General features: G+C 32.4%; 2 protein-coding genes across 6 annotated transcripts; one reads left to right on the top strand and one right to left on the bottom strand.

The window, feature by feature from the left end:
* Positions 1-5: 5 nt before the first annotated feature.
* On the top strand, positions 6-2,569 carry LOC130675319 (uncharacterized). The gene is made up of 3 exons (XM_057480898.1): positions 6-154; positions 1,216-1,375; positions 1,530-2,569. The coding sequence occupies exons 1-3, from the start codon at positions 146-148 to the stop codon at positions 2,219-2,221; spliced, it is 861 nt and encodes a 286-aa protein (XP_057336881.1). The 5' UTR covers positions 6-145; the 3' UTR covers positions 2,222-2,569.
* On the bottom strand, positions 2,420-15,776 carry LOC130675315 (octopamine receptor Oamb-like). Of its 5 annotated transcripts, none has more exons than XM_057480892.1 (9): positions 15,532-15,776; positions 10,774-12,181; positions 10,459-10,596; positions 10,174-10,272; positions 9,487-9,758; positions 7,160-7,454; positions 4,628-4,789; positions 4,063-4,373; positions 2,420-3,790 (listed from the first exon to the last, which is right to left on the bottom strand). In XM_057480892.1, the coding sequence occupies exons 2-9, from the start codon at positions 11,032-11,034 to the stop codon at positions 3,685-3,687; spliced, it is 1,644 nt and encodes a 547-aa protein (XP_057336875.1). In that variant the 5' UTR covers positions 11,035-12,181; positions 15,532-15,776; the 3' UTR covers positions 2,420-3,684. The 5 variants fall into 5 exon arrangements, with proteins under 5 accessions (XP_057336875.1, XP_057336878.1, XP_057336877.1 ...); XM_057480895.1 differs by having other exon boundaries at positions 15,639-15,755; XM_057480894.1 differs by lacking the exon at positions 15,532-15,776 and adding an exon at positions 13,894-15,441.
* Between the last annotated feature and the right edge of the window lie 1,303 nt (positions 15,777-17,079).

Raw genomic sequence — 17,079 nt, 5'->3', positions numbered from 1 at the left:
AATCCTATATAAGAAGATGTGACGCGCCGGTTGCAACTTCTTCGCTCTCTCATATACTCTACGTTAACTTTATACCTGCTAAGTGATTGTTTGTTTAAACATCTATATTATTCATCTTATTTACTTGTGTTGTTTATTATTTATCATGTTTCGTGTGAGTAATTTGTGTTAACAATTTAAATATTTTTTAATAATCATACACAGAAAAAAATTATTTATTGGCGCAAGAATTTTTTCTCGCCCCAAGAAAATTTTGGTTGTCAATTTGTGATGTCAAAAAATTCTTAGGGCAAGTGAAAATTTTTTGCACCGAGAAATATTTTTTTTCTGTTCAAATTGTTTGTTATTTATTTTATTTAATTGGTATATTTTTTTACTCATCTTATTTAAAAAATAAAATATTCATAATTTTTTTTTTGCGGAAAATGGAGTAGATTTGGGTAAAATAGCCATTTGGAAAATGTATAACTAATTGTTAGTATTATTATTTACTGCTTGATAGTTTACTAATTAGTTTGTATTACTCTGCTTCAAAATATAATTAATATTTCGTCTTTAATTAACGGCTTTTAATTCATACTCTCTCTCAGTGATCTTTAACTTTGAGTAGAGTAGACCGAGATGAAATTTTAGTGAATTTGTAAAATTTGCAAATAGCAATTATAAGTATAATTATTTGCTGTTTGTTGATTTACTTTTATTCACTAATTAATTTGTATAACTGTCTACTACGGAATATAATGAATATTCCCACTCTTTTATAAACAAGATTTAATTTATACTCTCACTGATCTTTAGCGTAGTTTGTTGATTGAGAAGTCATGGAGTGCTTTAACTCATTATTATTGCGTATTTACCTTCCAACTTGAGTTTAAACTATATATTATTCTCTTCTTTTTTTTTCTTTTGTACGTAAAAGTACACCGAGGTAAAATCAACATTATAAAAATACTTATTTAATCATTAAAATACTCTATTATCAACTGATACTTGAAAAAAAAAAAACCACAATTTTTTTCTCAACTTTTAACAAAACTGTATAAAGTAAATTTTTTTTTATAAATACTTGATGATATTAAATCATTATTTTTTCAAAGTTAAGTAATTAAGTTGTCCTGCTTTACTTAACGAAAAAAATTCGGTTTTTAATTTTAAAAAAATCCACGGAATTTTATTTAAATATGAAAAAATGACAGAAATTATTTGTTGAAACAGTTGAGCTTTTTAGTGAGCTTCGTAAGCTTTACCACCTGCACTCCACTCTGGCCTGGTTTACAATTCCACAATCAAGATGGTTCTGGTTCATATAGTTACGGTTATCAAGGGCCTCATCATGCAAAAATGGAATCTAGATCGAACGGCATTACTCAAGGAGGTAGCTTCCCTAAAAATATATATACATCATATTTTATTTTCTCTCCCTATAGAGTCACGATAATACATATCTCTGAAAAAAAAAAACTAATGATTTGTTTGCGTGACTATTATATTAAATTAAATAAATCGGATAATTCCATTAATGATTTTAGGATACTCTTATATAGACGCAAATGGTATTCTTCAGAACGTAGCTTATACTGCAGATCCGGTGAATGGATTTCGAGTTAGAGCGAGTAATTTACCACAACAGCCGGATAACTCTTTACTACCAGTAAACGAGACTCCTGAGGTGGCAGAAGCACGTCGGAATCACTTGGCCGAGTATACGAGAATTGCAAATTCACTTGGAATTCCACAAACTTCTAATACCATCGATCAATTCGAACAATCAACCCCGAAAAATCCCTTTATACTGTCCAATGAAGAAGCATCGAGGATTGAAATTCCCCAGCCAACTCTAAACCAAATCTACATCATCAAAAGACCATCTCAATCATTATTATCGCATTACAACGGGTTTTCATCTCCATCAGCAGCATCCTCGGTGCCCGTACCACCAGAAGCAATAAGAGCGTCGTCAGCAGTACCATCAAACTCACTGGTAATTCCAGTTTCCTATAGAATGCTCCATTCATCACTCCGACATACTCAAGACTCCTTGGGCCAGTACGACTACAGCTACACGGGTGACACCAGCGCTAAAACTGAGTCCAGATCATTAGACGGAACAACTCGCGGAGCTTACAGCTACATCGACGCAAACGGTCTACTTCAACAAGTTCACTACATCGCTGACCATAATGGGTTCCGAGTACTGGCAACTAATCTACCCGAAGCCTGATTATAACTTTAAATTTAATTTAATTGCTAAGTTCATTTTTAAAATCATCCGACATAAAATTACATCCATATGTGGTGTCAACTTTTTTTACTTTATAATTAAACTCATCAACAACCTTTGCGGATTACACCATTATCATTATCATCATCATCATCATCATCATCATAATATTACATGGAGGTTTTTTCAGGTAGTGGGATTTCAAGATTGAATGCTTTTTGAGTGGGTTCAATAGAGATAATCTCCCGTTTGAGCGTATATACACTTGACTGGCATTCACATTTACTATCTCTGTATTACACATACGTTATATGCGATTTAAATAAATCATTAAACTTGACACAATTATATCTGTGTATGTATATTTCGATCCTCGAATTTTTACCTTTAATTATAATTATTATTATCATTATTAATAATATTATTATCTTGTATGCAAAATGGATAATTATGAGAGGGAAATTCAGTGGGATATGCAAATTACTGTTGCTTAATCTAATTAGAATTTTATAATATGTTGTTAGTTTAGTGGTGGTGGTATTAAGAGCCAAATTAGTCTCAACAGAATCGTTATTACTTTATTCTCACTTACACAATATATCATAATCATCACTTCGATTTAAATACTTATACCCAATATTATCATTTATCATTTAATTATTGTACACGAGCTGAGTATATATGAGATTCACGTATTTTAAATATTATTATTTTATACATTTTGTTTTGCTTCCTCGTTCGTTCACATGAATTATTATTATTATTTTTTTTTTTTTAAATACACGCAGTTGTCTTTAATAATATTTTAAAACACTGAATTTTATTTATATTTATATCAATATTATTATTATATACACGTGTAATTACATTATTGTTTGAATACACATCAATACTTTTTGATATCACCCTTCATCATAATTATATTTAACTTATTTATTTAATTAATTAACTATTATTAATTGTTATTAGTCATTTTGTGACACATCAGTACGACACCGCGGCACCGATTCGATAATCGTGAGCATGGGAGAGTGGAAATTGTGTGACTAGAGATGTTGCACTCGTCTCTGATTTGTTTGATACTCGCCAGCGCCGATAATCGACTCCATTAATTAATTTATTTAATTAATTAATTAATTAAATTAACGTCGCACAAAAGTTTAACATGAGAATACGGAACGAAGAGACAACAGCCGAGTTAATATGAAGGAGGTGATTATGATTAGATTGGTGACGTAGGCGGCGATGCTGATGACTTGATTGGTTGCACAATTTTCTCGGGATACAATAATATATGAAGATTATATATATTTATATGTACTATCATCACAATCGTAACAATTATCGACATTTGGATAATTCGTTGTTGATGATATGTGGAAATAAACCGTCATGTGGCTGATTGATTTGCGGATCTATCGAGTATTGAAGACGACGCGCTGGGTGCTGCGTGTGCGCTAAAGTCATCTCGAGTCACTTCCCGAGTGGACGTTGTGTTCGGGATCTGAATCTTCGATTGACACACCATGCTGCGGTACTCTGATAGAATAGTTTGGACTTCTGTCGTTCCTACGAATAAAAATTGAGAAAAACAAAAAAAAAAAAACAAAAAAAATATATATATTTAATAAGTTGTAGTATAAACTATAAAATAATAAGCCAGTCATTGTGCAGTTTTGTACGGCAAAAAAATATTTTTTTAATAGTAGTAATAATAATAATAATAATAATAATAGCAACAATAGTATGTAATGTGTGTTGTTGTCAATCATTTAATATCAATGGATTTTTTTTTTGGTAGTACTATATATTTTTTATTATTTTTATCATCGATAAACAACCTCGTTGCCAATTGGCTGCCGTCGCTCCCACGTCGCAATGAATTTTTCTTTCGTTTGCAGAAGCAATTGCATATAATCCGCTTGAATGCGAATCTAAAGTCTTTACTGAAGAGAGCGTAGATACATGGATTTATCGCTGAATTGCAGTATCCAAGCCAGAATAGAACGCTGAATACTGTCGGATGAATACAATTCGGGCAAAATGCACGTACCAAGTACATCGTGAAGAATGGCAGCCAGCAAAGTATAAAACCACCAACAATTATACCCAATGTTTTAGCGGCTTTAGTCTCCATACGAAATCTCTTTACCTAAAAAATTTATCAGTCGTACTTAATTTTTTTTTATTATTATCTCCATTTCGATTTTTTTTATTTTTTTTCGTAATAATCTCCATGACAGTAATGTCTTTTGCGATAAAAATAACCGAGTGTTGTTAATGGACGATACATATAGAAATATTGTTGGAAAAGTTTCAGCCAAGTGGTGAAAAAAGTTAGGAAAAAAAAAAATAAAGGAGTTAAATAATCTGGGAAACCTCCATTGTGTAAGATTGGTAATATACCTGAGCTTTAATGTTCCTCTTGCCCATCCTCATCACCCTTGGCTTCTCTTCACTGCCAGGAGTTAATTCACGTAATGAAACTTCGTCTCCGGTTACTTGGCTCTCACAACTGCTTCTACGACTTGGTCTTCTAGAGCTTCCTACTCGATTTATACCACCAACCTATTCTCGACAAATTGTATCAACAATATATAATTATTACAGATAATCATTATTATTATTATTAATTAAAACTTTTAATTAGACCGGACAACTCGAAGATAACGTTTTTGTTGCTCTCTACAAATCATTATCTATAGAAATTTCATATACTTTTTTTCTAAACTAACTACATTTTATAACAAATTTAATTATAATCAATTTTCGAATCGTTCGATTTCTGTACTATACAAAAAGTTTTACACACTTGTACTCTAATTTAGTAGTAAGAGAATAATTAAGATGTATTGAAACAAATCAATCGAAAAGACCCAATCAAATTGAATCTATAGTAGTTCAAAATCTACGTAACCACTAATTAAAACAAATTACTTAATTAAGACAAATTGATTTATTGGAAAATCAAGTCTATTCAGAATTTATAAAATTTTTAACTCTAATTTTCGACTCTCTTTGAATCAATTTTTTACGTTTATTGGGTGGCGCTATCAGAAGATCTCTATCATATTACCGTTCAAGGATAATAGCCATTCAAATTTCAAGGGCTATCATTCTTTAGGTATTTCAATCTGATATCTTACGAAAGCAACGACATGAAATTATTTTTTTAATTAAATTTCACTTATTTTTTTACGAAAAAATATAATCTGCATTTCTTACTAAAATTTTTCGCAAACTACACAGTAAAAAATATTGTGTTAAAATCAACACAATCTGTGTGTTACACTGTAAAAAGAGCGGTGTTAAAAATGGACTCGTTTCAACTCCGCCCGGTGTAAAAATGAAATTACACCGGTGTAGGAGGAGTAATTCGCCGGTGTTAAAGATACCGGTGTTAGAGCAGGGTAACCAGTGTAAAAGCGGGGTAACCGGTGTAAAAGCGGAGTAATATCGGTGTAAAAGCGAAGTAACCTGCGTCCGCTTGAAGTATTAAATTTAAAGATTATAAAACACAAAAAATGTAAATTCTTTAGGAAAATTAATAAAAAATATCGTTTATTAACAAGTATAATGATCGAGTAAGTAAAAATATTCACAAAGCAAAATATTTTAACACCGGTAAAGAATATCTACACCGGTGGCGGCTTTATTTTAACACCGGTCTAGAATATTTACACTGGTGGCGGCGTTATTTTAACAACGGTACAGAATATTTACACCGGTGGCGGCGTTATTTTCACACCGCTTTCGGGAGTAAATTTAACACCGATAATTTTAACAACTACACCGTTTGGACTTACTCCGGTGATTTTTTACAGTGTAGAAACGGTCCACACAATATTTGTGTTGTTTTTCAACACAGATTATTTGTGTTGAGTTTCAACACAAAATTTATGTTAAAATTTTAGCACTTTTTTGTGTTGATTTTAAAGTAACACTTAATAAATGTTGATAATATCGATTCTTATATTAAGTAACACTTTTAAAGTGTTTAAGAGTAAATCGATTAAAAAATTTAAAGTAACACAAAGAATTGTGTTGATTTAACACACAAAATAATCAACACAAAAATTTTAACACGGACCGCTTTTAACACAGATACACAATATTTTTTACTGTGTATGACTCCATTTTTAAAAAAAATAAGAGAATTTTGAAAAAAATCTTTAAATTTGCGTTTCTTAAAATTTATTGGGTAATAAAAGTTCAAAATTATTTTATTCTCACACGGAGTACGTCGAGAGCTTATAGGTAACGAAGTTCAATACGTGATTGCTCTACTCTCATTTATATTTTTTTATTATCTTGGGCAATGAGGAAAAATTAATGTCTTGCTGCACTACTTTATTTTTATTCAAAATGAATTGAAACCACATAATGTTATTACACATATGAGAATAATAACAAAAAATCAATGATGCAAATAAATGTTAAATAATTGCTATTGACAGAATTATAACACTCGCAAGTATACTTCCTGTGTAGTATATATTAATTGACCGGTTTATTCAGTCATATATGGACACTGGTAATTAAGCCACACGAATGAATCCTCTACCGCTGCATTTCCTCTCTCTCTCTCTCCTTCTGTCTCTTTTTATTTTCCTCTCACTCTGTACCAACAACAACAACAGTAACAACCGCACAACTTGATTGTCTCTCTCATACACATTTATACACTCACATACATAACCGGCATACAGAACAATACCATAGACAAAATAAATGTCATTTACAGAACTACCCGTCAGCTGGAATGTCCAATATTCAGAATGTTATTATATTCAGTTCACTTATCATTCTCAAAACTAAAGCCTATGACTACATTCGTGTGGTTTCTTCTACATATATATGTATATATAAATCTATATGGACATTTTAAAATGGAATGAAACAATAACTCAACATGGATACTGAATATTAAACAATTACCTTCAGATGCGTATTCCTCGCAGATGGACAAAGATGACTCTGCGTCTGTCCATTACTGTTATAGTGAACAGAAATTTGCGAACACTTTGACGGCGTACGTTCAAGAGTATTACACTTTGTATTAAGAGTTTCAGTACTAGGATAAGAAACAGATATTTTTATTTTGTCTTTACGTACTGACGCACTACGATTTGATTCAGGACTTTTAGGACTCGTGTTACTGTTATTAGCACCGCCGTTATAAACACTACCACGTCCGCGGTGTATCCTTAGTGTCAGTCGTTGTTCATTAAATCTATAACAGACGAAGATGAATAAAATAATAAAAATAAATTATTGTGGCATTATATAATATAGGGGAGCCCAAGGCAAAATGAGACACCAGGGCAAAATTAAACACCATTTTAGAGAAAAGATAATTTTTCCTTTTTTTTATCAAACATTTTTTATTTACAAGGGTGAGATAAGTTGACCAAACAGGGAAATACGGCTACCCAAATATTTTTAGCAAAAAAAAAGTTTCATCGTTTTTTTTTAAGTGGATCATTTTACCCCGGAAGTTTGTTTTGCTCGAATCCTCTGATTTAAAAAAACAGTTCAAGTAACAAAAACTTTATAAAAAAAATATTTTTTCACTAAAAATTTTAGCTGCACTGCCTAGGGAAGCCGCCTTTCTCCACCCTCACGTAGCTTCTGTAAATAACAATTTTTAAATAAAAAAAAAAAAAAAAACAACATTTTTTCTTCAAAGGGGAGTCTCCATTTGCCCCAAGTTCCCCGGAATTAATCATTTCTACAAACACATCCCTCAAGATATAAATGTAACATTAAACGTTATATTTATAACGATAATAAAAACAGCAATTTGAGTTGAAAATTAAACTATAAAATTACATATATACAAATCATAACAATACTAAAAACCGCATATGACTACACGCGTAGCACGACAAGTTACGACGGACTTAAAGCAATTACCGGAGGCATTTAAAGTCGCGGTAGTAGAGACAAATGCTCGCGCTATAAATTTTCCGTATCGCTAAGAGAAATATATAACCGGATGAACGAGGCTGTGTTGTTGTTGTTGGTTGTTGGTTGTTCTTGTTGTTGTTCTTTAGTGGGCGTCGTAGAGGTAACTAAACATATATGCTTATCAAGTAGCTGGAGCTTTTCAACGTTTGCCGTCTTTTTACTCTCATTAATTTGTCTCGTTCTCTTTAATTATATAACTCAAATACATTTTTTTAAATACTTAAATGCCTTATCTGCGAGGCTCGTTTGCCTACACGTATTCAAGGCGCAATTATCGTTGTCAAGAGCGCGTGCAAGACAAATAAATAAATAAACGCGTATATATATGTCTATGTAATTGCCGGTTATCTTTGTACATGCAACCTGAATAGCGTTTAATTGAGAGTAATTAAAAATAATCTTATTTTATATTTTTAGATACGTTGATATATACGCTGTAAAAAATCGGGAGTGATCACGGATTTTATTTAAATCTGAATTCACTCCGTCACTCGGAGTTCCGGAGGTTGAAAAAAAATCACTCCGCATACGGAATAAATGGGGATTTTTTTTTTCAGTGGAATGATTTTTGAACGAAATGGATTTTATTTAAGTCCGCAGTCATTCCGATTCGGAGTTTCCTCAGGTCAAAAATAAAACTTGATTTCGACTTGGTTTACCAAGTCGCAAGTTGGAGCCGTTTTTCACAAGACAAACTCGACTTTTTTTACGGAGATATTAAATACATAGAGCTTCCGCCTTGGTTTAGACTTAACTGGCTTACTCAGTCACGATTTAAGACGAAAAAGTTGAAATCAAGTCGAAATTGAACTTAAATTATAAGGCGACAAAGTCAAAACTGAGGTGAAATAATTTTTATGTATTAAGGCGAAAGTAAGGCGAATAAAAAACTATATTTCGACTTGATTCAGCAAGTCAAAAGTAAAATGAATGACTATCGTGCTCGAAGTAAAGACGAATAAGTTCAAATTAAGATTAAAAAATACAAACAAGTTTAAATAAGTTGAAACTAAGATCAAAAAAGTTCATAAAGTTGAAAAAAATTTAATTTAAGTCGAAAAAGTCGAGATTTTATCGAAAAATCGTCGGCAAATCGATAACTTCAAAAGAAAATAAGGTGAAGCGAGCCTGAATCAAGTTTTATTTTAGACCCAGGACAATATTAAATTAAATTTCTCTTCGGAGTATATTTCACTCCGAGCGGCTCAAAAAAATAACCAGTCACCCATTTCGCATTTACTCCGCGTTTACTCCGTTACTTTTTTTGAAGTGTATATAAGTATAAGTATAGATACCTTGATCCTAGCATTTTTGAACCTTTGGTGGTACGGAATCCCTGGTTGATGGCTTTAGTCGTTGATACAGCCGCGTTGTATATTCTCCAATAGAAAAATAACATGACTAGTGTCGGTATGTAGAATGAACCTAATGCACTGTAGACAACGTAACCCGCGTCATTGGTAAGCTCACATATCCACGGACACGGCTTTGGTTGTAAAATAATTCGTGTTTTATTGTACGGCCCACTGTCATCCAGTGTCGATACGTCATTTCGTTGAGGGTTTGACTGTTGGATAAAAACAAAATCTATATGTACACATAGACATTTTTTTTATTTGCGCGATTCGTCAATTTAAAAGGTTCACCGAAAATATTTGGTTAAAATATTTATTTGTAAAAGTAATCAATAGTTTTATGATATTTAATAAATATTTTGTTCAAACAAAAGTTTTAATACAAATCGCTATTGTTTGCTGACTATCACAATTAAAAAGTTTTTATGATAATTAAATTTTCATTTATTAAAAGTAATTTTTTTTACTATAGTTTTAATTAATTAATAAATTTTCTGTAAATGTTTTTTTTTATAAATAACGCTACGTTATTTTTAAAAATACAAGGATAATCCGCATGAAAAAGACATCGCGACGATGACAAATGCAATTATTGAATTACATGTTCTATGAACAATAGCTCCGTACCCTTTGATCTTTCCATCCGACAAGAGGTGGAAAACAGATGACGAAACTCAGCACCCACACAGCTGCGACCAGCAGCTTTGCTCTCTTTGGTGACATTATCTGCAACCAATCAGCTTCAACCAGTCAAGCAACAGACAGCATCAAATGGATAACAAACTTACGTCTATATATACATACATCAATTAATTATAAATATATATGCATACATATGTATACATATAAATATGAATTAAATATATAGGTATGATACATAAACGATAAGATTAAAAAAAAGTATTGTTTTACCTGGGGATAACTAACTGGCCTGGTAACAGCCAAGTACCTGTCGAGACTTATCGCACATAGATTCAATATTGACGCCGTGCACATCCACACATCCACTGCCAGCCACACCGAGCACCACAAGTCTCCAAATATCCAGACCTTGTGACATCGATTAACGGTAAATTAATTATACAAGGGGCGTTAAGGGGAGACTCGAGATAAGAAATGACGTCAAGACGTAAGATACTTAAATACACAAAGCTCTTTTTATTTTATAAAATTTGTTTGTTGTTTTATTTAAAATTACTACGCCTTTGAGTCAGTGGACAACATTACCTTGAAGACCTCCCAGGTTGCACTGAAGGGAAGCACAGCAACCCCGACCAAGAGATCAGCAACCGCGAGACTAACGATGAACATGTTGGTGACGTTACGGAGCTTAGTAGTGTGGTAAACGGCGAGTATGACAAGTACATTGCCAAGAATTACCATTATGTCGACAAATGCGAGGACGACGAGGGTACCAACGATACCCGGTCCTGACCACTCGACGTCCTCGTACAATTTGTTGCAGTTGTATGCGTTTAGATCCCGCATCGTTAACGACGACGCTTATCGTCGGACCTCGCAGTGTCCGTTTGCCCGCACGCCGACGACCGACGAACACCGACGGCTTGGACCGTGTCCTCTCTCCCATCTTCCTTTCATTTTACATCTGAAGCTCTGTTACACATTTATTTACACATTTCTATACATACGTACATAGATTTGTGTACTGTTTTTTTTCACTTGCACACTGCACTTTTAGTATTTATTATTTTAATTCGGTCGACTGACTTAATAACCACTAAATCATCTCTTGATTCTAACGTTTATTAATCTCTTTATCATTATTATTAATATTTTTATTATAATTATTATTAAATAAGTATTTTTTGAGTAAAAACGAGGTAAATATATACGTAGATTAATCAGCCTTTGGTAGGTACGGTAATTATAATTATTATTTAATTATTCGCTTGAGCGTCAGGTTAATTATTAATTTATATTTTTTTCTTCTTATTTACTTTTCTTTTTAAATATCACAAAGTAATCTAACTTGTAAATTATTAAAAATCACGTTTCTTTTGATGTGTTAGCAGTAGTAATAATAATAATAATTACAATTATAACTTCAAGATGGATTTATTATATATATATATATATATGCAAGAGAACAAATAAATCAGAGGATCTTCCGGTACTTTCGATATCGTCGGTGGTGTCTCACCGGCATTCCAAGCCTCCTATTCACTCTCTTAACGCGCTTGCCATTACACATTGTCACTCACGTGTGGTATATAAACGTTTTAAATTTTTCCCTGGCTATTTTTGGTGATTTAAATACTCGGCATTTTTATTTACGTTTTTATATACTCTAATTTTATTTATTATTTTTATTATTGTTATTTTTTCTGGCACTTTCTCTGCAACGAATGAGATTGCTTAATTGGCTGACGCTGATCCCGTGACTACTTATTTATTTAAATACAAAAAAAATAAAAGAAATCTTTATTTTTTATTTAAGATACTCTTTGGAAGTGCATGTGATTCAACATCGTTTTATAAATATCATCACAACAATATTATCACTAATACGCAAATATCATCTTACACTTTTTCGTTTATATTAAAATAATAATTTAATAACTGACGCCCCATGTGTATCGTCGTTGCTCCAATGGCTTTCCATTTTCTGTAATTTCTGAAAATAATAATAATATTTAATATTTCGTATTTTACATATATCTATTCAATTATTATTATTACATTTCATAAGTAATTAATCTGATGAAAAAATGTATACTCATCAGGTTGATGATAAAACGCAAAAGAAATAAAAAACAAAATAATAAATAAAAAAACAAAGATATGTTCGCGTGGAAAAAAATAGAACGAAAATAATCAATGAAGAAAGACAGACGGGATATAAAATAAAAAGAGTGAGAGCTACCAAATGAGCTCGAGGGTATTTGATGCCTAGTGTAGAGAGTTTGTATGAATTTTCATTGGAAAGATTTTTTTTAAACCGACCTCTTTGAAAAACTCTTTTTCTTTATCCCTTAGTCGAAAGTACGCACTTCCCTCCCTAATTTTAAGGCCTAAAGTCTTATTTCCCTCTCCTGGTGGAGTTACATGCGCGTCACTTTTGTCGCCGGGAGCAAAAAATTTTTTCGGGCCTACAGAAACAGCCGGTTGCTGCCATCTAGTGATCGTCTACCACTTTATAAATAAAATTTTTCACGATAACGTCGTAGATCGTTGCTTTATATATGCGTCAGTATTTTTGTGTCTCGTTGTACGTAATATTTTAATTAAACAGTGTAATTACAATGATAAGATAAATGAAAAAGTTTCATCGGATGAATCTATGGACGAGGATGAGGTGATAAAAGATTTTGATGCAGAGGCGAAGTTAATTATTGAAAGTTTATGTATTTATTTATATATTATTTATTGGCAGGAAAAAAATCTTGTTTATAGGCATAAATTTATTTCTTTCGAAAAAAAATAGTTATTTTTTATTTTTTATAAGTATAATTATGTCTTTTTTTTTGTTTTGTTTTTGATGCCTGCCCCCGCCGACCAGACGCACTCGCTTCGCTCGTGCTTTCAAATGTCGCGGGGCAGGCAGCAAAAACGCAACAAAAAAAAAAAAGAGAGACGGAAAAAAATTAAAGTTTTATGTATGTCCGAAAGAGGCGCGTCAATAGGGAGCAAATAAAAAAAACATGGCCGACCTGTCAGCTGAAGGCAGAACGTGGTTGTATTGTTCATAGTATTCAAAAATGTAATTAATAAACGTACTTTCGACCAGGTATAAAGAAAAATCGTATACACCACACGGGAAGATAGTTGAAAGCCCTGCCCTGTGTGTCATGATGCCCTCGGCTTCGCCTCGGGCATCTTATCACACAGGGCAGGAATTTCAACTTTCTTCCCTTGTAGTGTAATATACTATTACAGTCTGAAAGTCAGTTTAAAAGAGTACGACACCTTCAATAGCGTCGTCATACATATATATTACACATAAAAGTATTTATAACTACCTAAAAAAAAAAAAAAAAAAAAAAATAGTAATACAATTTTTATCAATAAAATTTATGGGCAATAAAATAATTTACTTAATATAATTGTCAATTACTTAAAAGAAACTGATATCAAAAAGCTTAACGTACACATTAAAATAGATATACGCAGCTCATTGACAATTGATCGTATATAAATTCTACAGGTTGTCGATTATAGTCCGTTTATCCTAGTAATGCCCATCAAGAAACGACAAATTCAATCCAATCTTTTTAACACTACAGATTTTCTGTATTGGTCCGCTATTTCTCTTTTTCTATATCCTGTCATCCCTTTTAGTCCTCTTTCTTTCTCTCTCTCTTTTTCTCTATATATATACATATATACCTTGGAACTGTAACTTATCACTTTATCACCTCCAGATTCCTCTCACGGTTTATAAGGCGAGAGCTGATAGACGGGTAATAAGTTATCTCGATCAGCAATATCTGAGTTTGAACAAACTTCCATCCCCTTTATCATTTTAAATATACAGATCTATAGAGATGAATAGTAACTACTAGCAACCAGCAAATATATAGCCACTGTACGAGCGAGTGTTATTCAGAAGGTAGCACAAAGTGAATATATAGTTCCTTGGGTTTCGCATTCAACGCAGTGTCTTGATAGCAAGTAGTATAGCTACGAGTTGATGAGTTGGGTTTGTGATGACTGAGAGAAGTTTGTCTCAATAACTAACGAGCCAATTGTCATGTTGGTTATTATTTGCTTCCACGTGGATCTTGTTTCAAATAATCGCGAGGCTGATAACAAAATTGAATGAGGAAAAAACAACTAAGAGTATATATTTATTTCGATTAATATTATCACTCGTGTGTCACACTCAGTGAGAAACAAGTGCACATATATATATGTATACTATAAAGACAAAAGTTTGCGAGTATTCGAGTAAATTAGTTGACAGTAATAAAATTTCCTTCCTGTACAAACTTTCGACAGTCTCTTTCGTACTCCCTCATTCACTTATCGGAAACCGTCTGAATCTCTTCTCATCTAATGTTGCTCTTCTGGTACATACACTAACTATGTATACTTATACTTATGCAGCAGCTACTCCACTGAGAAGAGCTTCAGAGTTGGATGTCTATGGTAACTTATTAATTTGAGCCCACGTTCCTTCAAAAGGTCAAATGATTCTGCGCATTTTCTATCATGATTCTACACAATGTTTTTCTTGATATTGTTTTTTTTTTATCCTTTCCTTTTCTTATCTGTCTCTATAATAGTTGTAATAATACTTTGTGTCAATTTGTCGAGCGTGAAGTACGAGGAATGAAAAAATCACGAGGCTAAGACAGGAAGTAAAATGAGAAGAATGTAAAAAGGGCGTAGGAAAGGAATAAAAATACAATAGGAAAAGAGTAATAAGAGTAAAGCTCGGTGGTAAGCATCGGCATGCGAAATACTTGGTAACTTGAATTTCCTTCTCCAAAGCGCTTGGGGCAACGAAACTTTTTGTACTCTCATTTATTTCTTTCACTTCTTCAACTTTATTTTATTTTTTATTATTATTTTTGTTAAAGTCTCCAGTCAATAGAATACAAAAAAACTTTACTTATTGAATGAGATTCTTTATACTGTTCTCTGCCTCCCTTGCCCTCGATCTATTGCTACTTTTTTAGATACATTTTTCTTATTACAGAGATAACATGAATTTATATAAAATTTATTTTTTCATTTTTTATTTCCTCTCTTTAATGGGTCAATTTTAAATGACTTACAAAGCTTCTGATATTACTACTGTTCCAACATTTATTTTTATCTCTTTATCGCTTTTTTTCATTTCATTTCATTTTATTTCAATCCGTGTTTTTATTTTATTTAAGTCCAGGTTATTTTTTTCAATTAAATTTATATTTATTTTATCAATTAAATTCCACAGTCAAGTTTAAAAAATAAATAAATAAATAAAAAACCAACAACAAGTTTCATTTGAATTTAATGAAAATAAATCATTACACCTACCATAGAAGCACAACTTTAAAGCACATTTTTAATTTCTTCACAAAAAATTTTAATTGTTTAGTAAATAACAAAAATAATAAATAAATTAAATAAATAAAAGCACTCACTGTAATTTATTAACATTTAAATAAATAAACAAAATTTGTCGGCACTTTTAATCATACCCAGGTGAAAGAACCGTTGATCAGATTTAAATGACCTGGGTGATTGTCGTAAGTGTCGTCGCGGCAACGATGCTGAGCGCACTGACAAGATCCGGGCGTTCAGAAAAAAGAGAGAAAGAAAAAAAATATATATCTATATATATATGTATATATATATATATATATACATATATATCTCTATATATATATATACATATATATATATATGTATATATATATATAGACATATATATATATATACTTACATATATATATCCGAACGGAGTAAGACAGTTATAGAGAATGAGAGTGAGTGAGTGAGTGGGTTAGTAAACGGTGTATTCGCATGCGCATCAGTAGACGTCCTCGTTGACTCGCGCGTTTGTTAGCAAAAGCAGTCCTATCGCGTTCTCTACTCCGAGAGTACAGAGAGAAAGAGCGAACGAGGATTGGGGAGAGTAAGAGAGCGAGGGAGGTGGTGGTGAATCTAGTCTCCCTGGCCGCAAATATCATCAGAGAACGCTACTTCCACCTTCCTCATCGCTTTTCCACCTCGCTCTCACTTCCTGTCCCGCGCCCTTTCTATAACCAGCTTTCTATATACCATATCTCCTAGCTTTTCTGCGATAGATAATATGTATCGCGTATCTTCTCTTACTCTGTGCACGTCAGTTTCATTGACCAGCGCCGGGATTCATCTATTTCACATTCCGCTTGGTTTCCTTATCAATGCAACTGATACCGGCGACTCGGTTCTTCTGCATATATTATGTGTTAAAATCAAAGACGTTTCAATTAAAGGCCCCGATTGCTAATCAGTTGATCAGCCTGCTCTCAAATTAACATCCATGTTTATTGTCCTGCTCACAATACTTGGGATTTTTTAATCTAGTACTTTTCTGAAGTTAAAAATAAATAAAAATAAGAGAACAGTATGAAAAAGAAGAGTAATAAATATTTTTGTGATTAGCTTCTGGCCTTGGAGATTGCGGATGCTTTAAAATTAACATGTAACCCTAAAGAGCGTAAAAAAATGCTTCAGATAAAATGGTAAAAAAAATAATGTAAAGAGAGAAGTTTTTCAGAGTAGAGAGTTTGGGAAAAGCCCCGAGGATAGAAGAAAGGCACGATGTTGGGGTAGTCATTCATCGAGTAGCGGTAAAAGTGGAGCGTTGTGTCGTACATATAGAACAAGTTGTTGGTTAGCTGGTGGATTTAGTAGAAGCAGAAGGCAAAGGGTCGGGTATTGTGGGTTAGGCCGTATTTTTTTTTCTTTTTATTATTATTTTTACAATGTGATAATCGCGCTTGTATAGAAGTCAGCTAAATATAGTTTCCTACAGATAAAAGCTCGTGCAAAATAAAAAGTAAAATACAAGGGGCGAGTGATTTTAAGAGTAAGTGA

Source organism: Microplitis mediator, chromosome 10 (genome assembly GCF_029852145.1).
Source record: "Microplitis mediator isolate UGA2020A chromosome 10, iyMicMedi2.1, whole genome shotgun sequence".
NCBI lineage: Eukaryota > Metazoa > Arthropoda > Insecta > Hymenoptera > Braconidae > Microplitis > Microplitis mediator.
The sequence above is the reverse complement of the archived record's forward strand: the minus strand, read 5'-3'. Positions and strand labels throughout refer to the sequence as shown.

Excerpts from the sequence above, each read along its gene's own strand:
- LOC130675315 (XM_057480892.1), bottom strand. The coding sequence starts at position 11,034 with ATGCGGGATCTAAACGCATACAACTGCAACAAATTGTACGAGGACGTC. Across the intron at positions 9,759-10,173 it reads TCGGATGGAAAGATCAAAGG|TCAAACCCTCAACGAAATGA; the intron begins GTACGGAGCTAT and ends TTTATCCAACAG. Across the intron at positions 3,791-4,062 it reads GGCAGCCAATTGGCAACGAG|GAACGACAGAAGTCCAAACT; the intron begins GTTGTTTATCGA and ends TTTTATTCGTAG.
- LOC130675319 (XM_057480898.1), top strand. Across the intron at positions 1,376-1,529 it reads GAACGGCATTACTCAAGGAG|GATACTCTTATATAGACGCA; the intron begins GTAGCTTCCCTA and ends TAATGATTTTAG.